This window comes from Drosophila albomicans, chromosome 2L (genome assembly GCF_009650485.2).
Source record: "Drosophila albomicans strain 15112-1751.03 chromosome 2L, ASM965048v2, whole genome shotgun sequence".
Taxonomy (NCBI): domain Eukaryota; kingdom Metazoa; phylum Arthropoda; class Insecta; order Diptera; family Drosophilidae; genus Drosophila; species Drosophila albomicans.
Window position 1 is genome coordinate 11,199,935 of NC_047628.2, and position 21,079 is coordinate 11,221,013.

At 33.4% G+C, this 21,079-nt stretch overlaps 1 protein-coding gene and 1 long non-coding RNA gene across 12 annotated transcripts in view; both read right to left on the reverse strand.

Moving 5' to 3' along the window:
• The window catches only part of LOC117565699 (fibrinogen-like protein 1), a 169,469-nt gene that overhangs the window by 70,238 nt on the left and 78,152 nt on the right, over positions 1-21,079 (reverse strand). For 2 of the 11 annotated variants that reach the window (XR_007954583.1, XR_007954582.1), the window contains exon 2: positions 18,751-19,615. The exons of 1 other annotated variant lie outside the window; for it this stretch is intronic. Coding sequence is in view for 4 of the 10 variants with exons in the window: in XM_052002619.1 (XP_051858579.1) it covers positions 18,751-18,864 (114 nt within the window). In the remaining 6 variants the exon portion in view is untranslated. Of the gene's footprint in view, positions 1-826; positions 971-9,425; positions 9,650-18,750; positions 19,616-19,684; positions 19,802-21,079 lie in introns of those variants that run through there. 8 more of the 11 variants (XR_007954584.1, XM_052002619.1, XR_007954581.1 and 5 more) reach the window with 7 other exon arrangements.
• LOC127565192 (uncharacterized) lies at positions 18,156-18,502 on the reverse strand. The gene is made up of 2 exons (XR_007954592.1): positions 18,429-18,502; positions 18,156-18,360 (listed from the first exon to the last, which is right to left on the reverse strand). It is a non-coding gene; the product is annotated as an uncharacterized LOC127565192 (long non-coding RNA).

Below are 21,079 nucleotides of genomic sequence, written 5' to 3' on the forward strand. Positions count from 1 at the left end.
CCTATGCCAGACACATTGAGTTGATGGACTCCTGAATAATCTCCGAAAGGGAGGCATGTTGTGGGACTTAATTTATCAAGTTCAGATTGACTTAGCTTAGTTTCATTTACTTTATCTATTAGCTTAGTTTCACTTTCTTTTAGTTTTAATTGAATCTTTTTCTGTTCTTCTTTAATGTTCTCTGATGTCCCATTTAATTTGTTGACTTCTGAAAATAACTGAATATCTTGTTCATGCTTTATTAATATAGATTTACTTTTCTCTAATTCCAACTCAAGTGTTTTCTGATGTTTATGTTTAATTATTCTTTAATAATCTCACTAAATCTCTTTATATTTTCATCTTTTTCAATTAAACTAGAATTAACCGATTTTAATTGAACTTGACAATTTTCTAAGTTGGTGGATTTATCTGTTAGTTGTTCTTTTAATTTAAGAATAATACTTTGTTGTGAATTAATTTCAGATTCAGATTTATCAACTTTATTTTGACACAATTGCAAATCGTTTTCCCCTTTGATTACTTTGTTTTTATACTCATTTAATAGAGCTGCCTCCTTCATGAATGTTTCATGAATTCTTACAATTTCATGATATTTTTCCATAAGATCAGAATTTAATTCACTTATCTGCTTTTCCTTAGTTTCACTTTGTTCTAACTCATTTCTAACCTGCCTGAAATAATCTAGCAAAGGTTTCACAGTCTTGTAGTTATGAAACCGGCACTGTTCTTCCAATTTTCGGTCTGATTCACACGTCTGATAGGAAGAAAAGGTATACACTTTAATCACTCTTTATTCTTCTTAGTATTATGTCTTTGATCTCACTTCATCTCCAGTTGTTGTAGCCACCAAGAATATTTGAAGGACCATCAGTAACAAAACTCCGTTAAATTTTATTCTGCCCATTTGAAATGTTTCGACTGCCCGCAAACAAATTGAATTTGGAACTGAATATTTCGTTATTTCCTTAAAGTCATTGAATGTCTGAAGCGGATTTGGATTCCGCTCAAGTCAAGTTCAAGTAATGATAACCTTAAGTCTCGGCCTAGATTCTCTGTCGGAAGAAGAGATTTCAATGTCGGATGAGAAGAGATTTCAATGTCGGATGATCGTCTGTATTTTTTTCTAATTCGAAGAAATAAAAAAATATAAGCTTTCTGTTTAATAGGTTCTGTTCTGTTTGCTCCAAGCATCTTCTTCTTGAAGACCCATCGACAACAACATTGTTTTCTTGTTTTCAATTTCTTTCAGTCGCGTGTTGACAGTGGGATCAATCTCCGAAGTACTCGAAATTATGCTCGAATACTTTCAAAACGATAATGGGAATGAGTTCTTAGTTATATATATGCTGACAACTATTTGGTGAGAAAATTTAAAAACAACTTGATCAGTTATCTATAGGGTATTATAACTTTGTGCCGGCAGGAAATGGAGGCATCTCCGACCCTATAAAGTATATATATTCTTGATCAGCGTCAACATCCGAGGCGATCTAGCCATGTCTGTCTGTCCGTCTGTCCGTCCGTCCGTATGAAACACTAGATCTCAGAGACTATAAGAGATAGAGCCATAATTCGACAGCATTTGTTATGTTTGCACGCAGATCAAGTTTGTTTCAAATTTTTGCCACGCCCACTTCCGACCCCTCAAATCAAAAAAATCAAATAACAAACGTAATTTTAAAGCTAGAGTTACGAATTTTGGCATATACAGTGATAACTATAGTAGTTATGATTCCTACAAATTTGGTTGCGATCGGATAGAAATTGTCGAAGTTATTAAATAAATGCTTTTGTATGGACAAAACACCTACTTACTAGGGGTCTTAGTTGCTTTGGCTGACAATCTGGTATATTGAGCCGTCTATAGTATATTTTGAATGCGGTACTATATCGATATACCACTTATACCATTTGGCATGTTTTTAGTATATTTCGGTATATTTTGAGAATAATACCGCAAAATATATTGATTTTATTCAAAATGGGTAGCGGGTATCTCACAGACGAGTGCAGTCGACTGTAGTTTTCTTAATAGATTTTTAAACAATACCGTACTCTTTTGGTCTTAGCCATAGAGTACTAAACATACCAGATTGTCAGTCAAAGCAGCTAAGACAGACAGACGGACATTTTCAAATCGTTGACGCTCATCAAGGATATACTTTATGGAATCGTAGATAACTCTTCACATACATTTACTGCAAGTTACCCTATGGGTAGCAGGTATAAATATGAACATTTCTCAACTGAATCTTTTTTATTTAAATGTATTAATGAAATAAGGAAAAACAAGGTAAAAATTATAATTTAAGTGTGGGAGGCGAATTGTGTAAGTTCATCAGGACTGATCGCATTACTCAAAATTATGTATTCGGAAGAACAAAATTGAAACAGAGATGAGAAATGAGTTGTGAGAGTAAATAAAGAGATTCTAGTGAGCGATCAATATATTTGAATAGAAGAGTTCCAAATTTCCCAACTTTTTTTTTGTTGCTGTTCTAAATATTGACGCACCCCAACTTAGTCATCTCACTATCTGCACTTGCTTATCACTGTCTTCGCAAAGCTCTTGCAAAAGCTCGGCTTACCATTCAGGGCAGTGGCGTATAGTCGAAAGCTTAGCAGTAGAGAAAAGCAATTAGACAAAGTAGACGTATTTATTGTCTCTCGGCAACCGAATTTGTATATTCTGCAATATTATAATCTGGCAGAGAAAACCAGATCACCTCCACAATAGTGAGAATATATGCGAGGATAGACGTATATACATATATTTATATATAAATGAATAGTGCAGTGATAAATTCGAAAACTAATACAGGTATGAAGTGGAAATAATTGTGAGTGCAGTGATAACCAATATCTCTTCATTATACAAGTTCGGCTCATCGAGCTCGGCACTGACGGATGTTAGCCTCTCTCTAGTGGTCCAATCAATCTCTATGACAACTATAGAGCGCTGTGTGACCCTAGTGAACCCTAGTATCAATAATCCATTGGGTGCACGAATTTGGTTGGACGTCACAACAAGGTTGGCTGCTCATCGGAGCACCAAAGAATCTGATTCTGACATACACACAAAGATCACGGCCTGGCATTACATTGATTATTAATGGATCGTATGTGCCTGAAGACCAGGCATACACTGGATGAGTAGCTCGTTGTACAACAACAGTACAACAATCCACAATGCAACAACAATAAATTCTTTTTTTATATAGTATCAATCATTCCATAATTGCTGGCTATGATTTGCTGAGAAGCGACACGAATTTCATCGTCTGTATCTTCTTGTTATTTTGTACTAAATTAGTAAACATAAAAGCAATAATTGTAATAGAAAATTGTTGAGGCATACTCGTGGATACAACAAATTGAAATAATTCTGATTTTTGGTACATTTATATTAATCATCTGTATATTTTTTCATATAGCACATTATCATCGTAATTTATTCGGCACTTATCTTTGTCATGGTACCACGACCGTAAGAAAACGACATCTGAGTAAGTTACTTTAAAAAGTACAAGTTACAAATGGTATATTTTATGATACAAATGTTTATATACATAAATGTGCCTATGGGTTAAATGAATTTCTCCCGAGTACGCCTCAGACTTGAAGTCATTTTGTAAATATTCTTAAACATATCATATATGTAACAATCGGAGTATCATGAATTCACTTAAAATTAAACAAATCACATAAAGTACTGAATGAGTAAACGAGGAGAAGAAGTCGAGTATATAAAAAAATGAAATATGAACTAAATTAGGGGTAACTTACATGTATAAACAAGTAAGAAAGCACACTCGACTGTGAGATACCCGCTACCCATTTTTAATAAAGGCAAAATATTGCGGTATCATTTTCAAAATATACCGAAAATACTAAAAAATACTAAAAATATATCAAATATATCGATATAGTACCGCATTCAAAATATACCATAGGAAGAGAGGAACTTAACATCTAGATTCCTCTACTAGGTAATTTCTTAGAAGGAAACTCCACGGAATCTCTTTTAATTCTTCATTTTATTTTCTATAAAGCTTTTTTGTGTATATTATTGTGCATTCCGTTTGCGTATTACTATTTGCATGTGTTAGCGTAGCCGCAAGTGATCGAGTTAGGAAGGACCGCGATCAATCCGACGAACTAGAACCGAGCATAGTAAGAATACACAACCTACCAAGCTCGATCACGGGCAATCAATGCCTTTTAAAGCCTGAATAGGTTTTGGTACACTACAAGATTACAACTAAAACCACGAGTGAGATGTTAGATTAGCCACTCGTAAGTGATGTAAAATATAAAAGTACTTCTAGTTAATACTTAATACCTTTAAAATTCAACTTCCGTCTGCAGTTGCAGCCTGGTCAACAATATGCTGCTTTTGGCACGTTCTCTTAATGGCATTGAGTGTCTGGCATGTTACCCTCAAGGCAGTCGGATTGTGCGTTGCATAATTGTGAGAGCAAAGTGGTCAGCTTGTCGATGCAAATTTTGAGTTTGCTTTATTTAGAGTTCGTTTGATTAGACTGATTGTGTCCAAATGAATCAGAGTTAGCTAAAGGACTGAACAGCAATTGAAAGTGGAGCATATTATCAAATATGAAGAGAGATAACTACGGTTCTTTAAGAGAACTTGAATCAGAAAAAAATTAGAAATTAGAATAGAATGAGAAAGCGTTTATTCTATTTCTTTCTTTATTTATCATATTTAGATATATTTAAAATGTACACCAACTTATTTCTTTGTTAAATTACTGACTGAAAAGACTTCCGATTTAAAAGTTTATTCTATTGCTAACTTTAAGTTCAACAATTATTTATTGAATACAAATATTTCTTTGATGTGCGTTTCAAATTGAATTTCGCATTGTTTTCCAATTGATTTATTTTGTATACTATTTGATTATAGTTGAATTGAAGTGTGATAAATGGCAAATAGAAGTGCAGGTCATCGGAATGTTGCATATTCTGATCCAGAGCCGTGTCAATTGTCTGTTTTATGGCCTTTTTGCTGCTTGAATGCTTGGGGCCATCGACGGCAATGGCAAACAATCAAAACAATAGCCCAGCAGAGCGACTGAAAGTAACGAATACATAGAAAGATACAACTAGAGCAACACTAACAGATACAGATACAGATACAGATACAGATACAAGGTGCAAAAGAGATGGCAATAGCTGGGCGCGTACCTGGCTGCAATCCACTTGCCACCTTGCCACCTGGCCACCTTGCCACTCTGCCATGTTGCCACTTTGCCTCACGGGCAGCTGACGCCAAACTCGTCGTGGTGCAATTCGTTTTGTTAGTCGATTGACAAAATGCCAAAGGCCACATATGAGTGTGTGAATATGTGTGTGTGTGTGTGTGTGTTTGTATGTGTGATTGTGATTGTGACTGTGACTGTGAGTGCGGCAAACAAACGAGCAAGAAAAAGACATTAGTGCCAACGCACCAACGTCAAAAACAAACTGTCTCCCCCTTCTTCCTCCCTCTTAGCTTTCCTCCTGTCTGAGCTCAGGCGACAATCTCGTAGAGTGAGTGCATTGAGGCATTGAGGGAAACATCATTTACAGTTAGTTCGAGTACGTTGACAATTCTAGGCAAGCCAGAAAAAAAAAGAATCGTCCATAAGAGTGGATAAACGACTATTTGAGATACTCTCCACAATGGTCACAGTGGACGCATCTTGGTCCATTATGGGATTATCAATCGCAGCTAATCTGACACTTCGATCGATTTGCAATAAATAATGAAATAACGGACATGTAACACAAATACTATAAAGTCAATGTTATATGAATTTATGCAAGCAGAATCAATAATTAATTATAAATAAGAGGTAGAAGAATTTATTGTTACACGACTATATTTAAAGCTATTATCCATTGCATGTTATTTCAAGTCGATTACAGATTGATTTACTTAACTTTATCGATTTAAGTAGTTTGTATTTAAATATGAGATGCTAAATAATTGATTGCAGCAGATAAACGATATATTTTTCTCCTCTACTCCTTTCCTCCAATGCAGTTTCTAATTTATACTGTATTCAAATGAAAATACTTTTTGTCAGTAACTTCTTCTTATCGTAACTTCTTCTTATTATCGATTTTAAATATCTATTTAATTCTCACTTATAAATAGCTGTTTGTTGGTGATCTACACTATATAATTGCTTAAAATCGTCAACATAATATTTCATTATATGTATGTTTAAGCAACTTTCATTGTTTATTAATTTCAATGAGTTAGGCATCTATAATTAACCTTTCTGATTTCATACGAATACATCAATAGTTAAACTAAATAGTTTTTCCATGCATTGAAATATAATATTGAATTCATAATTTATTCGTTTGAAGATAAGTTCAATTCTACATTTCTTTCTCAATTGTATTTCCTAATTAAATATCCACTTTCAAGTTTTGCAGAGATTGTTTTAATTTACTTGAACTACTTTTTTTTGCTAAGTGTTTGCATTGTCATTTCAAGCGCCATCTTAAAGCTCTTATTGAATAATTTGTTGATAAATTTAAATTACTATTTACGCATTGCACAAGAATCTTTCATAATTTATAGTTTATATTTCAAGAATTGCTTTAAATTTGAATCTGAACACGATTAATTTGATTTATTTAATATATTGCTTTTGTCGTTTCTGCTTTAAAATTAGCTGTAAATTTTGGCTGACAATCTGGTATATTTTGTCATCTGTGGTATATATCGATTGTGGTACTTCAACGATATACCACATATGTCTTTCAGTATATTTTAGTACATTTGCTGTATATTATTATGAGTTTACTTTAAGTGAATTAAACTACTTGCACAATGATTTTGCAATTGCTTTCCTAATTCATATTATGAATATACTCTAAATATATTTCTTGGTTTCTATTTTCGTTTCGACAATCATTAAATATTTCACCTATATGTTTAATTAATTGAAATTACTTTATTATTTGGAGTAATTTAAACAACTTCTTAGGATTGTTCCACAATGATTGCTGTCTTGATTTATATTTTCGAATTCGAGAGTTTTAAGTGAATATGATTATTTTCTTAGTTTGAACTATGTTTTATGCACTTTAAACACAAATAATTGTATTTTCATTTCGACAATCATTCAATGTTTATTATAAATTACGTTTTAAGCACAGTTCGACAATGATTCTTATGTTGCTTTCTTTATTTACATATATTAATTAGTCATTTTAAGTACTTTAAATATATTTCATAGATTGTACTTTCATTTCAATAATCATTGAATATATCCCCTATATAATTTATTATATGAAATTACTATTGAAACACTGTGTTCGACAATGTGAATCATAAACCTTTATTTTATTTGCACACTTGCCTTCCACTTCATGGTTTCTGATGCTGCAACTGAGCAGCACTTCTATCAATCATGGCAGTTCATAAAGAGTTTGTTCCCATATTTGTGTGTGTGTGCTTTCTTTTACTGCGATATAAAACATAATCGCCAGCAAATCGCAGGCAGAGCCAACTGAAGTGCAGTCAGTCAATCGTCGAGCAGTGTATCAATCATTCCTTTGACAGCGTTGCCCCCTCAAACACTGTTGTTAGTCGTTGTTGTTGTTGTTGCTGGGATTCCCAACTCGGCAATAACAATGGCATAAATGCATGGCCAGAAGACACAAGACAACAGACAGCAGAAGGCCTAACACAAACACACACACACTTGCACACACACACACACACACGTACACAACACTCACGCACACACACACACATGTCTGTGCAAATGCTGAGCGTGTTTCGTTCCATTTCCATTCCATGCCGAAGCACTCAAAATGTCACTCAAACGTGTTTCATTCTCAGCTGTTTCGCTTGCACTCCTAAGCAAGCAGAGAGAGAGAGAGAGAGTGAGAGAGAGAGAAAGGGCTCGATACATTTTAATTTAAGGCAGCTAAACATGTTTTGTGTTTGCAGATTTCGAGTCGCCAAATGCTTCAGTGTGACAACTTGTTGGACAATCGTTGTGGTTTCTCTCTCTCCCTCTCCCCCTCTCCCTCTCCCTCTCTAACTCACTTGTCTTTTGCCCTGTTTTTGGTCAAACGTTTTGTGGCTACATTTAAAGTCAATCAAAAAGTTGACGCAACTTTTTCTCTATTCTTTGTCTGTGTCATAATTATGACTTTATTAAATTGTATAGCAACTAATTACGCTTTGTGTATGCGGGTGTGTGTGTGTGTGTGTGTGTCAGTCTGTGTCTACTCCATTAGCATATGACAATTAAAAAGTTGTTGCATAAAACAACGTGGAAATTGTCACCTTTGTCTCTTGTTCTCTGTCTTTCGCACTTTAGATATTATAATTGAAAATCTCCTCGAAGCGTAAAGCAGAAAATAATCGCTTGCAGCCTCAGGGAACGAAACAGCTTTTGCATTTTTATACCCGCTACCCATAGGGTAGAAGGGTATTATAACTTTGTGCCGGCAGGAAATGTATGTGACAGGTAGAAGGAGGCATCTCTGGCCCTATAAAGTATATATATTCTTGATCAGCATCAACAGTCGAGACGATCTAGCCATGTCCGTCTATACCGCAATATTTTGGTTTTATTCAAAATGTGTAGCGGGTATCTCACAGTCGATGACACTCGACTGTAGCTTTCTTACTTGTATACTTATAAATCCGGCACTGTTCTTCCATTTGTTGGTCGAATCCATCTGTCTAATAAGAGGAAAATAAAAATATACTTATAGCAGCCACTATAATACACTTCTTTGTGTAATTATTATTATCTTTTTATCAACTGATGTTGCAAAAACAAAATTTTGTATGTATAATTAGTAACAAAACTGAATCATTTATGTTTAGATAAAAAACGAATATGTGTAGATCATTTCTTAAATTACATTAATATTCAAGGTTCGACTGAAGGTTCGACGGATAATCATAAGTTTGAAAGCGTGTAAAGATTTAAAATTTTCTACATCAAAAGATACAATAAATGCAATAAAAACTAAAATATTTCCATTCAAAAATTAAATCGCTGCATTAAATAGTCGATCGTTTTATTTTTCAGAACGAAATTTCTTAATTCATCAATTATATATAAATGATTACATAATTGAGTCAAATATGGGAATTTCAACTTTTCAGTTTATCACTTCTTCATCTCTTCTTTGGGGCGAATTAACATCTTAACTTCTTTAAGGAAAATGTTGTACCAATGTAGATCTTCATATGGTGCATTTAAAGGACTGCATAAGAAACAACAAAAATCTATAATTATGTGTATTCCTTCGAAAATAAAAATTTGCGATATTTACCAATGAGTACAATAATTGTACCACCAGCCACTTTCATGCCAGACTGCGCAATTATTAATATCGCTTTTGTCGTTGTCGTGATCGAATGTTGAGAATTTCATGTTGTCATTGTATCTCATGATATCCCTAATAGTTCCATTGAATTTACCCAAACTCAGTGCATATCCATTATCTTCATCAGATATTTTGAAGTCGTCATAGCGAGCGTTGTAGGTTCTTCCATCCAGATCAACCAAATGTATGTAAAGTTCGAAACGCTGCAAGCTCGTGATACGATGTATTTTTTCTAATCCGAGAAAGAAATCACTTTCAAAAGAACCGAAACCTTTGCGATACGTTGTCCAATCCCTCTTGAAATTCTCTTTTCCCCCAACTCGTTGTTGTACTACAATCCATCCAGGTCCAGCTAACTGACTATCGCATAAAACATTGAATAAACCTATGCCAGAGACGTTGACTTGATTAACTCCTGAATAATCTCCGAAAGGGAGACATGTTGTGGGAATTAATTTATCAAGCGCAGATTGACTTAGCTAAGTTTCACAATCTTTTAATTTCAATTGCATTTTTTTCTGTTCTTCTCTAATATTCTCTGATATCCTATTTAATTTATTGTTTTCTAAACGACATAACTGAATATAATTTTCATGCTTTATTATTATAGATTTACTCTTCTCTAATTCCAACTCAAGTGTTTTCCGATGTTCTGTGTTATTTTTAATATTCTCACTAATTCTTTTTATATATTTATCTTTTTCAATTAAACTAGAATTAAGAGATTTTAATTGAACTTGACAATTTTCTAAGTTGGTGGATTTATCTGTTAGTTGTTCTTTTAATTTAAGAATCATATTTTGTTGTGAATTAATTTCAGATTCAGATTTATCAACTTTATTTTGACACAATTGCAAATCGTTTTTCCCGTTGATTACTTTGTTTTTATACTCATTTAATAAAGCTGCCTCCTTCATGAATGTTTCATGAATTCTTACAATTTCATGATATTTTTCCATAAGATCAGAATTTAATTCACTTATCTGCTTTTCCTTAGTTTCACTTTGTTCTAACTTATTTCTGAGCTGTCTAATAATATCGAGCAACAGTTTCGCATTTTTTTGGTCTGATTCATACGTCTGATAGGAAGAAAAAGTATACACTTTAATCACTCTTTATTCTTCTTAGTATTATGTCTTTTATCTCACTTCATCTCCAGTTGTTGTAGCCACCAAGAATATTTGAAGGACCATCAGTAAGAAAACTCCGTTAAATTTTATTCTGCACATTTTTAATGTTTCGACTGCCCGCAAACAAAATGAATTTGGAACTGAATTTCGTTATTTCGTTAAAGTCATTGAATGGCTAAAGCGGATGTGGATTCCGCTCAATAGATCTGAATGAGAGGGGTCAAGTAATGATAACCTAGAGTCTCGGCCTAGATTCTGTTTCGGCAGAAGAGATTTCAATGTCGGATGATCGTCTGTAATTTTTTCTGTTCAATAGGTTCTTGAAGACCCATCGACAACAACATTGTTTTCAATTTCATTTAGTCGCGTGTTGACAGTGGGGTCAATCTCCGAACTACTCGAAATTATGCTCGAATACTTTCAAAACGACAATGGAACTGAGTTTGTATTAATATATATGCTGACAACTATTTGGTTAGCAAATTTAAAAACAACTTAATTAAGTTAATAAGAGTATAATTGAGTTTTTAGGGTAGCACAAAGTTATAATACTCTTCTACCCTATGGGTAGCGGGTATAAAAATCTCTACTACATACTATATACGAATATTTCGCTTTAACTCGCTTAACGAGTGTATCAAAGTGGGTATAGTCAAAGCCAAAACTGATTAACTGGTGAATTATCCATACATTAAATAATCCACGGTTATCTATATAGCCAACACTGGCTGATCTCTTGATTTGATGGGATTACTTCCAATTGGATTTAGGAGAATGTTCAACCCCGAAAGTGCAGTTTGCACTTTAATGCAGTGTCGAGTTTGTGGTTACCAAATATTCTAATGCTCAAGAACAATGCCACAGAGAATGGAAAAGGAGAAAGAGATGGAGATGGAGAAGGAGACGGAGCTGCGGTTGGGTTTCGTGGCTTGAAGCAAACAATTATTGTTATTACAATTGAAATGCAGCGTTGGCCAGCCTCGCTCTTCCCCTTCCCCCCCTTTCCATCGTCGCACTCCGCAATTGCTTTTGCAATTCCCCAGCTCGGTTATGGCGCTTTGTGTGACGCTATCAAAATTACACACCTTGCAGCAGCAGCAGCAGCAGCAGTGAATGTGGAAAGGACGATGAGAGAACGAGATGTGCACCTCATGGGAGGAGAAATGTGGACAATTGTTCTGGCTGTACTTTGTACATTGTAATGCAAATTACGTATACGCCATGTTGACTGCTTCTGCTGCTGTTTCTGTTGCTGTTGCTGTTGCCAGTGCATTTGCATGCCGCCACAGCATCGTTTGCTTTTTAGTTTTTAGTTAACCCAAAGTGCAGGATTAGTCTGGTCGGGGAGAGAGTGCTTTGCCACAGTTTCATTCTATTTCATTTTTAATACTCCACGAAATGCGACTAACAAACATCTCCCCACATCGCATCCTCCCTTATATTCTTGACAGTTTAAAAGCTAAAGAGAAAGAAAGAAAAACAAGAGCAAAGTGTTTACGTACTCAACGGTCAAGTTGTGCGAAAACTTCTTGAAAGCTTTTCGACTTGTTAATCGCACGTAGATTATAGTTGTTATTTAGACTTCAAAACAGTTTTTGCTGCGTTCAACAATTAACTGGTAGAAAATGCCTTGAAGCGAGCTTCATTGAAAGTATTGCTCATTCGCCCAGTGGTGCTGTCAAAAGAGAGCATCGCATACAAAGGATAGATAGACTGGCTTAACTTATAGCTTATTGGTTTAACTCTGTCAAAGTGGAACAAATTGGCAAACTTAATCACCGAAACAAGTCCATCCGAATAGCGCAAAGCAAAGCAAACGAACTTGTTTCGTTTCCTCTGCTGCTCTCTTGATGTCCAGCTTGTAGGAAATGCAACATTTTGCAGCAGGAAATGCAGTCGAGTAACTTCTTGTAGCCAGCTTAAGCGAGCGCCGTCCAAGGATGAGGATTAGAAGGAAACATCTCTTAGTATTCCGGCTCTATCCGACTCGAGTTGAGTTGAGCTGAGTGTTTGTAGCAGGAAGTTCTTGTTGTTGTTGCTTTTGCAATGCAAAAAACTTTAACAAAAATCAACATACTAAAAAAAAAGGAATTACAATAGCAGAGCTTAGCTGATGACCACAAACGGGAAGCGGAAACCACATGCTCAATGTCGATGTCGATGTTGATGGCGTCATCGAAGTTTTTTCCATCGTTGTGTTCAATATATCAGAGCATCGTTAAGCCAGCGGCATAAAAAAGAATTGTCAATTGTGACAAGCGGATTTTGCATTCTTTTTTGTTTTTAGCAATATATTCTTATCGTTGCGATGAACAAAGACAGCGACTAGAATTTAATGCAGATTATTTTGTGGTAGCCAATACTCAGCACAATAATATATTATATCATAATGTATCTAGTTGGGTAATAAATAGTATGTTTATTTTCCTTTACTGATTCATTGCAAATCACAGTGAAAATTATTAAAGCACAGTCTGTCTGTGTTACGAGTATATACGAAAAATAATTAGCAGGGTTTATTGGAAAACAGATATTTCTGATAATTTAATATTAATTAATTAAACAATTTACTTATTGTCTAAACAGACAGATTGTAAGTATATTCTTTTTTAAAATTCTTTTAAGTAGGCCATTTTTTCCCCCTTTTAATGAGAATAAACTACTGAAGCAATAAAGCTTCAAAACATTTTGTACCCAAAGAAAAAAATGGTTCAAAGATCAAGAAAGCAAATCTCAAAATTAAATCCTCATAATAATTTCATCAAACAAATCCATAATTCTAGAATGATTATGGATTAGTCTTACTTTTTTTTTAGAAAAAATTTAAGAATTTATACTTAATTCAAGTAAGGAAAAATGTGAAATGAAACCTGGATATTTTGGGTTCGGATGAAAGTTATCGAAGTTATTTAGAAAATACTTTTGTATTGCCGATGGCAATTGAGTACTCTATGGTATATTTAGAATACAGAACTATATCGATATATATGGATTGTCGGTATATATCAATATTTTTTTTGGTATATTTATTCAAATTGGTTATCTGGTATCTCACATTCGGGCTCACTCGATTAAAGCTTTCTTACTTGTTATATGATATTTTTTATAGAATAATAAACTTTATCAATATGAAAATATATATTTTATAATATAATAGAAGTAAGCTAAAACGAAAAATTGTAAATCAACAAGCAAATCAAGCATTCTTAAATTTAGATTATTAAAAATAAATCGTCAACAATATTTTTTTAATCTAATGTTGAATATACTAAAAAACATTTGAATTCATAGTAATTCTTTTTAATAATTTAGAATTGTTTTATATTCCTTAATTCGCAAACATCTCAAATCATAATTAAGCATGCTAAAACGTTGAACTTTGAATTGTTTCAAATATATAAATAAAGAAAATTTTGTTGAGTTTACTCATAAACATTTTTATATCTAGCAATCAATTTCAATGAATTTTATATTTTAGATTTATTCATTCATTGCTTATTTTTCTGTTAAATTCCGCAAAAAAAAAACAAATAGGGACTCAAATCTCTTTTCAAAAATAAATTCAAATTCAAAAATAATTAGATTATTCATTAAATCATTCAATTTTCTTTGCAGCATAACATATTATTGTATTTTATTTATTAGGTTTATTCATTCATTACGTTAAATATAAGGAAGCACAGCTGCAAATCATTAAATTTTCTTTACATTGTATTTTATTTATTCGATTTATTCATTCAATGATTATTTTTGGCAGTCAAATTGTTTCACTTTTTGCATTACGTTTTGTTGTTTGCAAATGTTTTTTGTTTATTGTGAAGACTTATCTGTCAATTGTGTCAGTGGAGCAATTAATCATTCAGTCAGTGGAAAGTTAGAGTCTGTCGTATTCAGATATTTAATTAAATTCCTAAATTCCTTTGCTATTCGCACACGATTTCCACTTTCAGGCTTAAACCAATGTTGTTTTCCTTTCAGCTGCTGTGTGCTGTTGTTGTTGTTGTTAGATTTCCATGTGCGATGCCATAAACTTTATACTTTTTACTTTTCGGCATTTCGCATTTCCCCTTCTAGTATTTTCCTTCGTTATTTTTCTTCATTCTTTTTCTTCATTCTTTTTCTTTTTTTTTTTGGCTCGTGTCGAGTCGAGCAACGAAATATTCGCTCTGAATATTTAATTGTGCGAGTTGTGTGCATTTATCTTTCTCTCTCTCTCTCTATCTCTGTGTGTGCGAGTTTTTCAAATGTGTGTAGCTTTGGGTGGGTGTGTGTGTGTGTGAGGGTGTATATACTATATATGTATGTGTGTGTTTGTGCTGTGGGTGAGTCTCGTTTTGGTCTCTGCGGTTGCATATTTGCGGCACTTTCTGGCTCGTTTCGATTTTCGAAATGCGCTTTTAGCTGTTTGTTGTTTGCAGTTCTTTTGACAGCCTTGTTGTTGTTGTTGGCTGCACTACATTCTTAGTTTTTTCGGGGGCTGTCATGCCAGGCATATGCCTGGTGACTACTACTACTCTGAGGTCTAAATCTCACATCTCCTCTTTCCATTCTTTACTCCATACTTTTCGGCACTGAAGCTTATCTCGTTTCGCTTATGCGATTCTAATGTATATGTATGTATCCGTGTGAGCATTTGCTTGTCTATGTATGTGTGCGCTTGGATGTTGACTACATTGATATGCAAATACTGCGGTCCTAGATGTTGACATTGTGCTTTGCATTATGTTCCCCTATGTTTGTCTATAAGCCCCTGGGGAGCTGGCTAAGTGCTTAGAACAATGCGAGAGATATGTCTGCAAATAATTATGCGTGTCTACCAAATACATTTCGTACTTATTACCACAAATTATTGTGTTTTTTTTTATAATTGAATTGCAAATGTGCTTGAGTTCCTAATTAGCCCATTGCGATAATAGTCAATACTCAAATAAAATTTCGAAGTGAGCCCAAATGCATATTTCGAGTGCTTTATTTTATGTTTTATTAAACCAATTTTCGGAAAGTGTTATGACATTTTAAACAACCTTTATAATTGGGCAAAAATACGTACTATACCATAAATAGAGAAATTAATATATATGTTAAATAGATTTCAAGCAAAAATAAGTGAGGAAGTTTAAGTCGAGAGTGCTCGAGTTTTTATAAATTTCTCATATATCCTTAGGTTTAATTTATATAATCTTTATTTACTTTATATTTATTATGTGCTGCTGACATAATAATTTTCTGTTTATTATTTCTGATTTGCTTAAGTTGCCCCGTTAGGTAATAGTGCACCTATCTTTGTTATCATTTCTTATTATTTTTAATAAATAAAAAAAAGTAAGAAGGCTACAATCGAGTGTGCTCGACTGTGAGATACCCGCAACCCATTTTGAATAAAAGCAAAATAATGCGGTATTATTTTCAAATTATACCGAAAATACTGCAAAAAGACTAAAAATATACCAAATGGTATATTTGTTATATCGATATAGTACAGCATTGAAAATATACCATAGACGGCACAATATACCAGATTGTCAGCCAAAGCAACTAAGACCCCTAGTAAGTAGGTGTTTTGCCCATACAAAAGTATTTCTTTAATAACTTCGACAATTTTTATCTGAACGCAACCAAATTTTCTGGAATCATAAATACTATAGTTATTATTATATATACCCAAATTCTCAGCTCTAGCTTTAAACTTACGTTTGTTAATTAATTTTTAAGATTTGCGGGGGCGGAGGTGGGCGTGGCAAAAATTTGAAACAAACTTGATCTGTCTGCAAACATAACAAATGCTGTCGAAAAAAAATATAGGTCTATCTCTTATAGTCTCTGCGATCCAGTGTTTCATACGGACAGACGGACAGACACACAGACGGACATGGCTAGATCGTCTCGGCTGTTGATGCTGATCAAGAATATATATACTTTATAGGGTCGGGTATAAAAAGAGTGCTCGAGTGCAAGAAAGATATATTCTACGAACTATACCGAATTAAAGTACCGAAACAAATACCAAAATATACCGAGTTACTTTCAAAATATATAATATTATTTCGTAGAGTTAAAAATACCAGATTGTCCACCAATTGAAGTACAAAAGTATTTCTTAAATAACTTCTACAATATTTGTCTGATCATAATCAAATTCTGAGGAGTCATAAATACTGTTGTTATTATTCATTGGAGGTTCCACTGGTTGACTCCTTTCAAATCTTCTCTTGCACTTTGTATTAACTTTATACCCTCCACCCATAGGCTAAAAGGGTATTATAACTTTGTGAAATTTCTCTTGTACTCTATGGTATATTTTGAGAGTAGTATATACAGAATATAGCTTGTGGTATATTTTATTAGTTTTGCAATATATGGATTTGGTCTATTTTATTCAAAGTTTATAATCATTCTAAAAAAAACTTTTTATAAGCAAAGATTTGTTTGTCTTGAAATGTTCAAAACTACACATAACTAATATATTATCATATTATAATTATCTTAGCTATAATTCATCGTAGCCTTATAGAGCAATCTTAGAAATTCCCGTTTTAAATGCTTTAATTTATACACACATTTAAGGTAAAGAAAATAACTTTCTCAAATTCTTGAATGAAGAATCTTAAGGTCAAGCTCGAATAACTATAGTATGTAAATTGCGTTGTGTAATCCAGCTCTTTAATGCGGCTTGCGAATGCAACTCATCAACAATCCAATCAAAAACCACTCCAAGTTAAACTCATTCGTTGGCATATTCAGATGGAATCCAACTCGAATATACATACGTATGTAAGTACGTATGTTCGTACTATGCGACATTTCATCTGCCCATCAAATTTCACATGCTAATGAGCAGCAGCAACAAGAACGACAACAACAACATCAACAACATCAGCAACAACAACAACAGCAACATTAGTGACAACAGCAACAAACTTGTGTAGTAAATGTCATCACATTTCAGCTTGCTCATTCGTAATCCCCCTCTCACTCTCACTCTCGCTTTCTCCTCCTCCATCTCCCCTCTCTCTCTCTCTCTCTATCTCTCTCTCCTTTCATCCAACATCCCTTTCATTCTCCAACCACAGATGAGGCAGCCAAGCCAACCAAGCAAGTAATCCATGACAACCGAATTGCATATGTGAAATAAATTTCAACTCACAAAATTGCAAACTAATCAACATAATTTCACTGGTTTTTTGGTTTTTGGTCAGCAGCTAATTTATGTGCTGTTATATCCTAGAAAACAGCCAATTTTAGGGTTATGCTTAATTCAATTATTTATATATAACAGTGTCGAATTTAAATTTGCGATATACCACAAATACCATTTGGTATATTTTAAGATTTTTGTAGTATGTTTGCTTTGTGTAATTATTATTACCTTTCCATTAACTAATGTTGCAAAAACAAAATTTTGTTTGTATTATTTGTAACAAAACTGAATCATTTATGTTTATATAATATGTGAAGATAATTTCTTAAATCACATTAATATTCAAGGTTCGACTGAAAGGATATATACAGGATAATCATAAGTTTACTGACTGTTTAGTATTTGCACCTCTATTGAAAGTGTCTAAAGATTTAAATTTTGATACATCAAAACATAAAATAAATGCACTAAAAACTGAAATATTTCCATTCAAAAAATAAATCGCTGCATTAAATAGTCGATCGTTATATTTTTCTTAAGGCACCAATTAAATATAAATGATTACATATCTGAGTCAAATATGGGAATTGCAGCTTTTCAGTTTATCACTTCTTCATCGCTTCTTTGGGGCGAATTAGCATCTTAACTTCTTTAAGGCGAATGTAAACATTACCCGAACAATGTAGATCTCCCCCATATGGTGCATTTAAAGGACTGCATAAGAAACAAAAAAATCTATGAATATGTGTATTCCTTTGAAAATAAAAATTTGCAATATTTACCAATAAGAACAAGAATTGTACCACCAGCCACTTTCATACAAGTCTGCGCAATTACCATTAATACCGTCGTTGTCGTGATCGAGTGTTGAGAATTTCATGTTTTCAGAGTATCTCATGCTATCACCAATAGTTCCACTGACTTTACCCAAACTCAGTGCATATCCATTATCTTCATCAGATATTTTGAAGTTGTCATAACCAGCGTTGTAGGTACTTCCATTCTGAGCAACCAAATGTATGTAAAGTTCGAAACGTTGCAAGCTCGTGATACGATGTAATTTCTCTAATCCAAGAAAGAAATCACTTTCAAAAGAACCGAAACCTTTGCGATACGTTGCCCAATCCCTAGTGAAATTCTCATTTCCCCCAACTCGTTGTTGTATTACAATCCATCCAGGTCCAGCTAACTGACTATCGCATAAAACATTGAATAAACCTATGCCAGAGATATTAAGTTGATGAATTCCTGAATATTCTCCGAAAGGGAGGCATGTTGTTACATTTAATTTATAAAGTTCAGATTGACATAACTGATTTTCCTTTACTTTATCTATTAGCTTAGTTTCACATTCTTTTAATTTCAATTGAATCTTTTTCTGTTCTCTAATGTTGTCTGATGTCCTATTTAATTTGTTCATTTCTGAACGACATAACTGAATCTCTTTTTCATGATTTATTAATATAGATTTACTCTCTTCTAATTTCAACTCAAGTGTTTTCTGATGTTCTGTGTTATTTTTAATATTCTCACTAAATCTCTTTATAGTTTCATCTTTTTCAATTAATCTAGAATTTACAGATTTTAATTGAACTTGACAATTTTCTAAGTTGGTGGATTTATTTGTTAGTTGTTCTTTTAATTTAAGAATAATATTTTGTTTTGAATTAATTTCAGATTCAGATTTATCAATTTTATTTTGACACAATTGCAAATCGTTTTCCCCTTTGATTACTTTGTTTTTATACTCATTTAATAGATCTGCCTCCTTCATGAATGTTTCATGAATTCTTACAATTTCATGATATTTTTCCATAAGATCAGAATTTAATTCACTTATCTGCTTTTCCTTAGTTTCACTTTGTTCTAACTCATTTCTAACCTGCCTGAAATAATCTAGCAAAGGTTTAACAGTCTTGTAGTTATGAAGCCGGCACTGTTCTTCCATTATTCGGTCTGATTCACAAGTCTGATAGGAAGAAAACGTATACACTTTAATCACTCTTTATTCTTCTTAGTATTATGTCTTTTATCTCACTTCATCTCCGGTTGTTGTAGCCACCAAGAATATTTGAAGGACCATCAGTAAGAAAACTCCGTTAAATTTTATTCTGCACATTTTAAATGTTTCGACTGCCCGCAAACAAAATGAATTTGGAACTGAATTTCGTTATTTCGCTAAACTCATTGAATGTCGGAAGCGGATGTGGATTCCGCTCAATAGATCTGAACGAGAGAGGTCAAGTAATGATAACCTAGAGTCTCGGCCTAGATTCTCTGTCGGCAGAAAAAATTTCAATGTCGGATGAGAAGACATTTCAATGTCGGATGATCAACTGTATCTGTTTGCTGCAAGCAGCTTCTTCTTGAAGACCCATCGACAACAACATTGTTTTCAATTTCTTTCAGTCGCGTGTTGACAATGGGGTCAATCTCCGAAGTACTCGAAATAATGCTCGAATACTTTCAAACGACAATGGTATTCGAGCATTATTTCGTGTTATATATATAGGGTAGAAAGGTATAATAACTTTGTACCGGAAGGAAATATATGTAACTGGTAGAAGGAGGCATCTCCGATCAAATAAAATATATATATTCTTGATCAGCGTCAACAGCCGAGACGATCTAGCCATGTCCGTCTGTCCGTATAAACACCTAGATCTCAGAGACTATAAGAGATAGAGCTATCATTTTATTCGACATCATTTGTTATGTTTGCATGCAGATCAAGTTTGTTTCAAATTTTTGCCATGCCCATCTCCACCCCCTCAAGTCAACAAAAATCAAATAACAAGCGTAAAAGCTAACTAGTAATTATGATTCCTGAATATTTGGTTGCGATCAGATAAAAATTGTCGGTGTTATTAAAGAAATACTTTTGTATGGGCAAAAACGCTTACTAAGGGTCTTAGTAGGTTTGCTGACAATCTGGTATATTGTGCCGTCTATGGTATTTTTTGAATGCGTATGATAGCGGGTATCTCATAGTCGAGCACACTCGACTGTAGCTTTCTTACTTGTTATTTATGTCTTTAAACAGTTTGTTCAACTTTTAAATATTTAACCTAGAAAACGTCTTGTCAATATAAATATATAATAAAACTAGGATTTAAAAACAATGATAGATATTTTGGTTTTGAAATAAATAAATCTTAATGTATTACAAAAGCCAAGTGAGTAACAATCATCAACAAGTCGGAAAATCTTTCACAAATTATACATATGAATATCATTACAAATATTAAAAAAATTTTTACAAATTGTTTAAATTATAGGATTATATGCCAGCCATAAATACTACACTTGCACTTAAATAATACACTTTAATCATATTTTCGGTACTATTCCAAAAATATACCAACACAATATACCACAAAAATACAAAAATATACCGAAGACTATTTTTGGTATATTGATAAAGAACTTCATT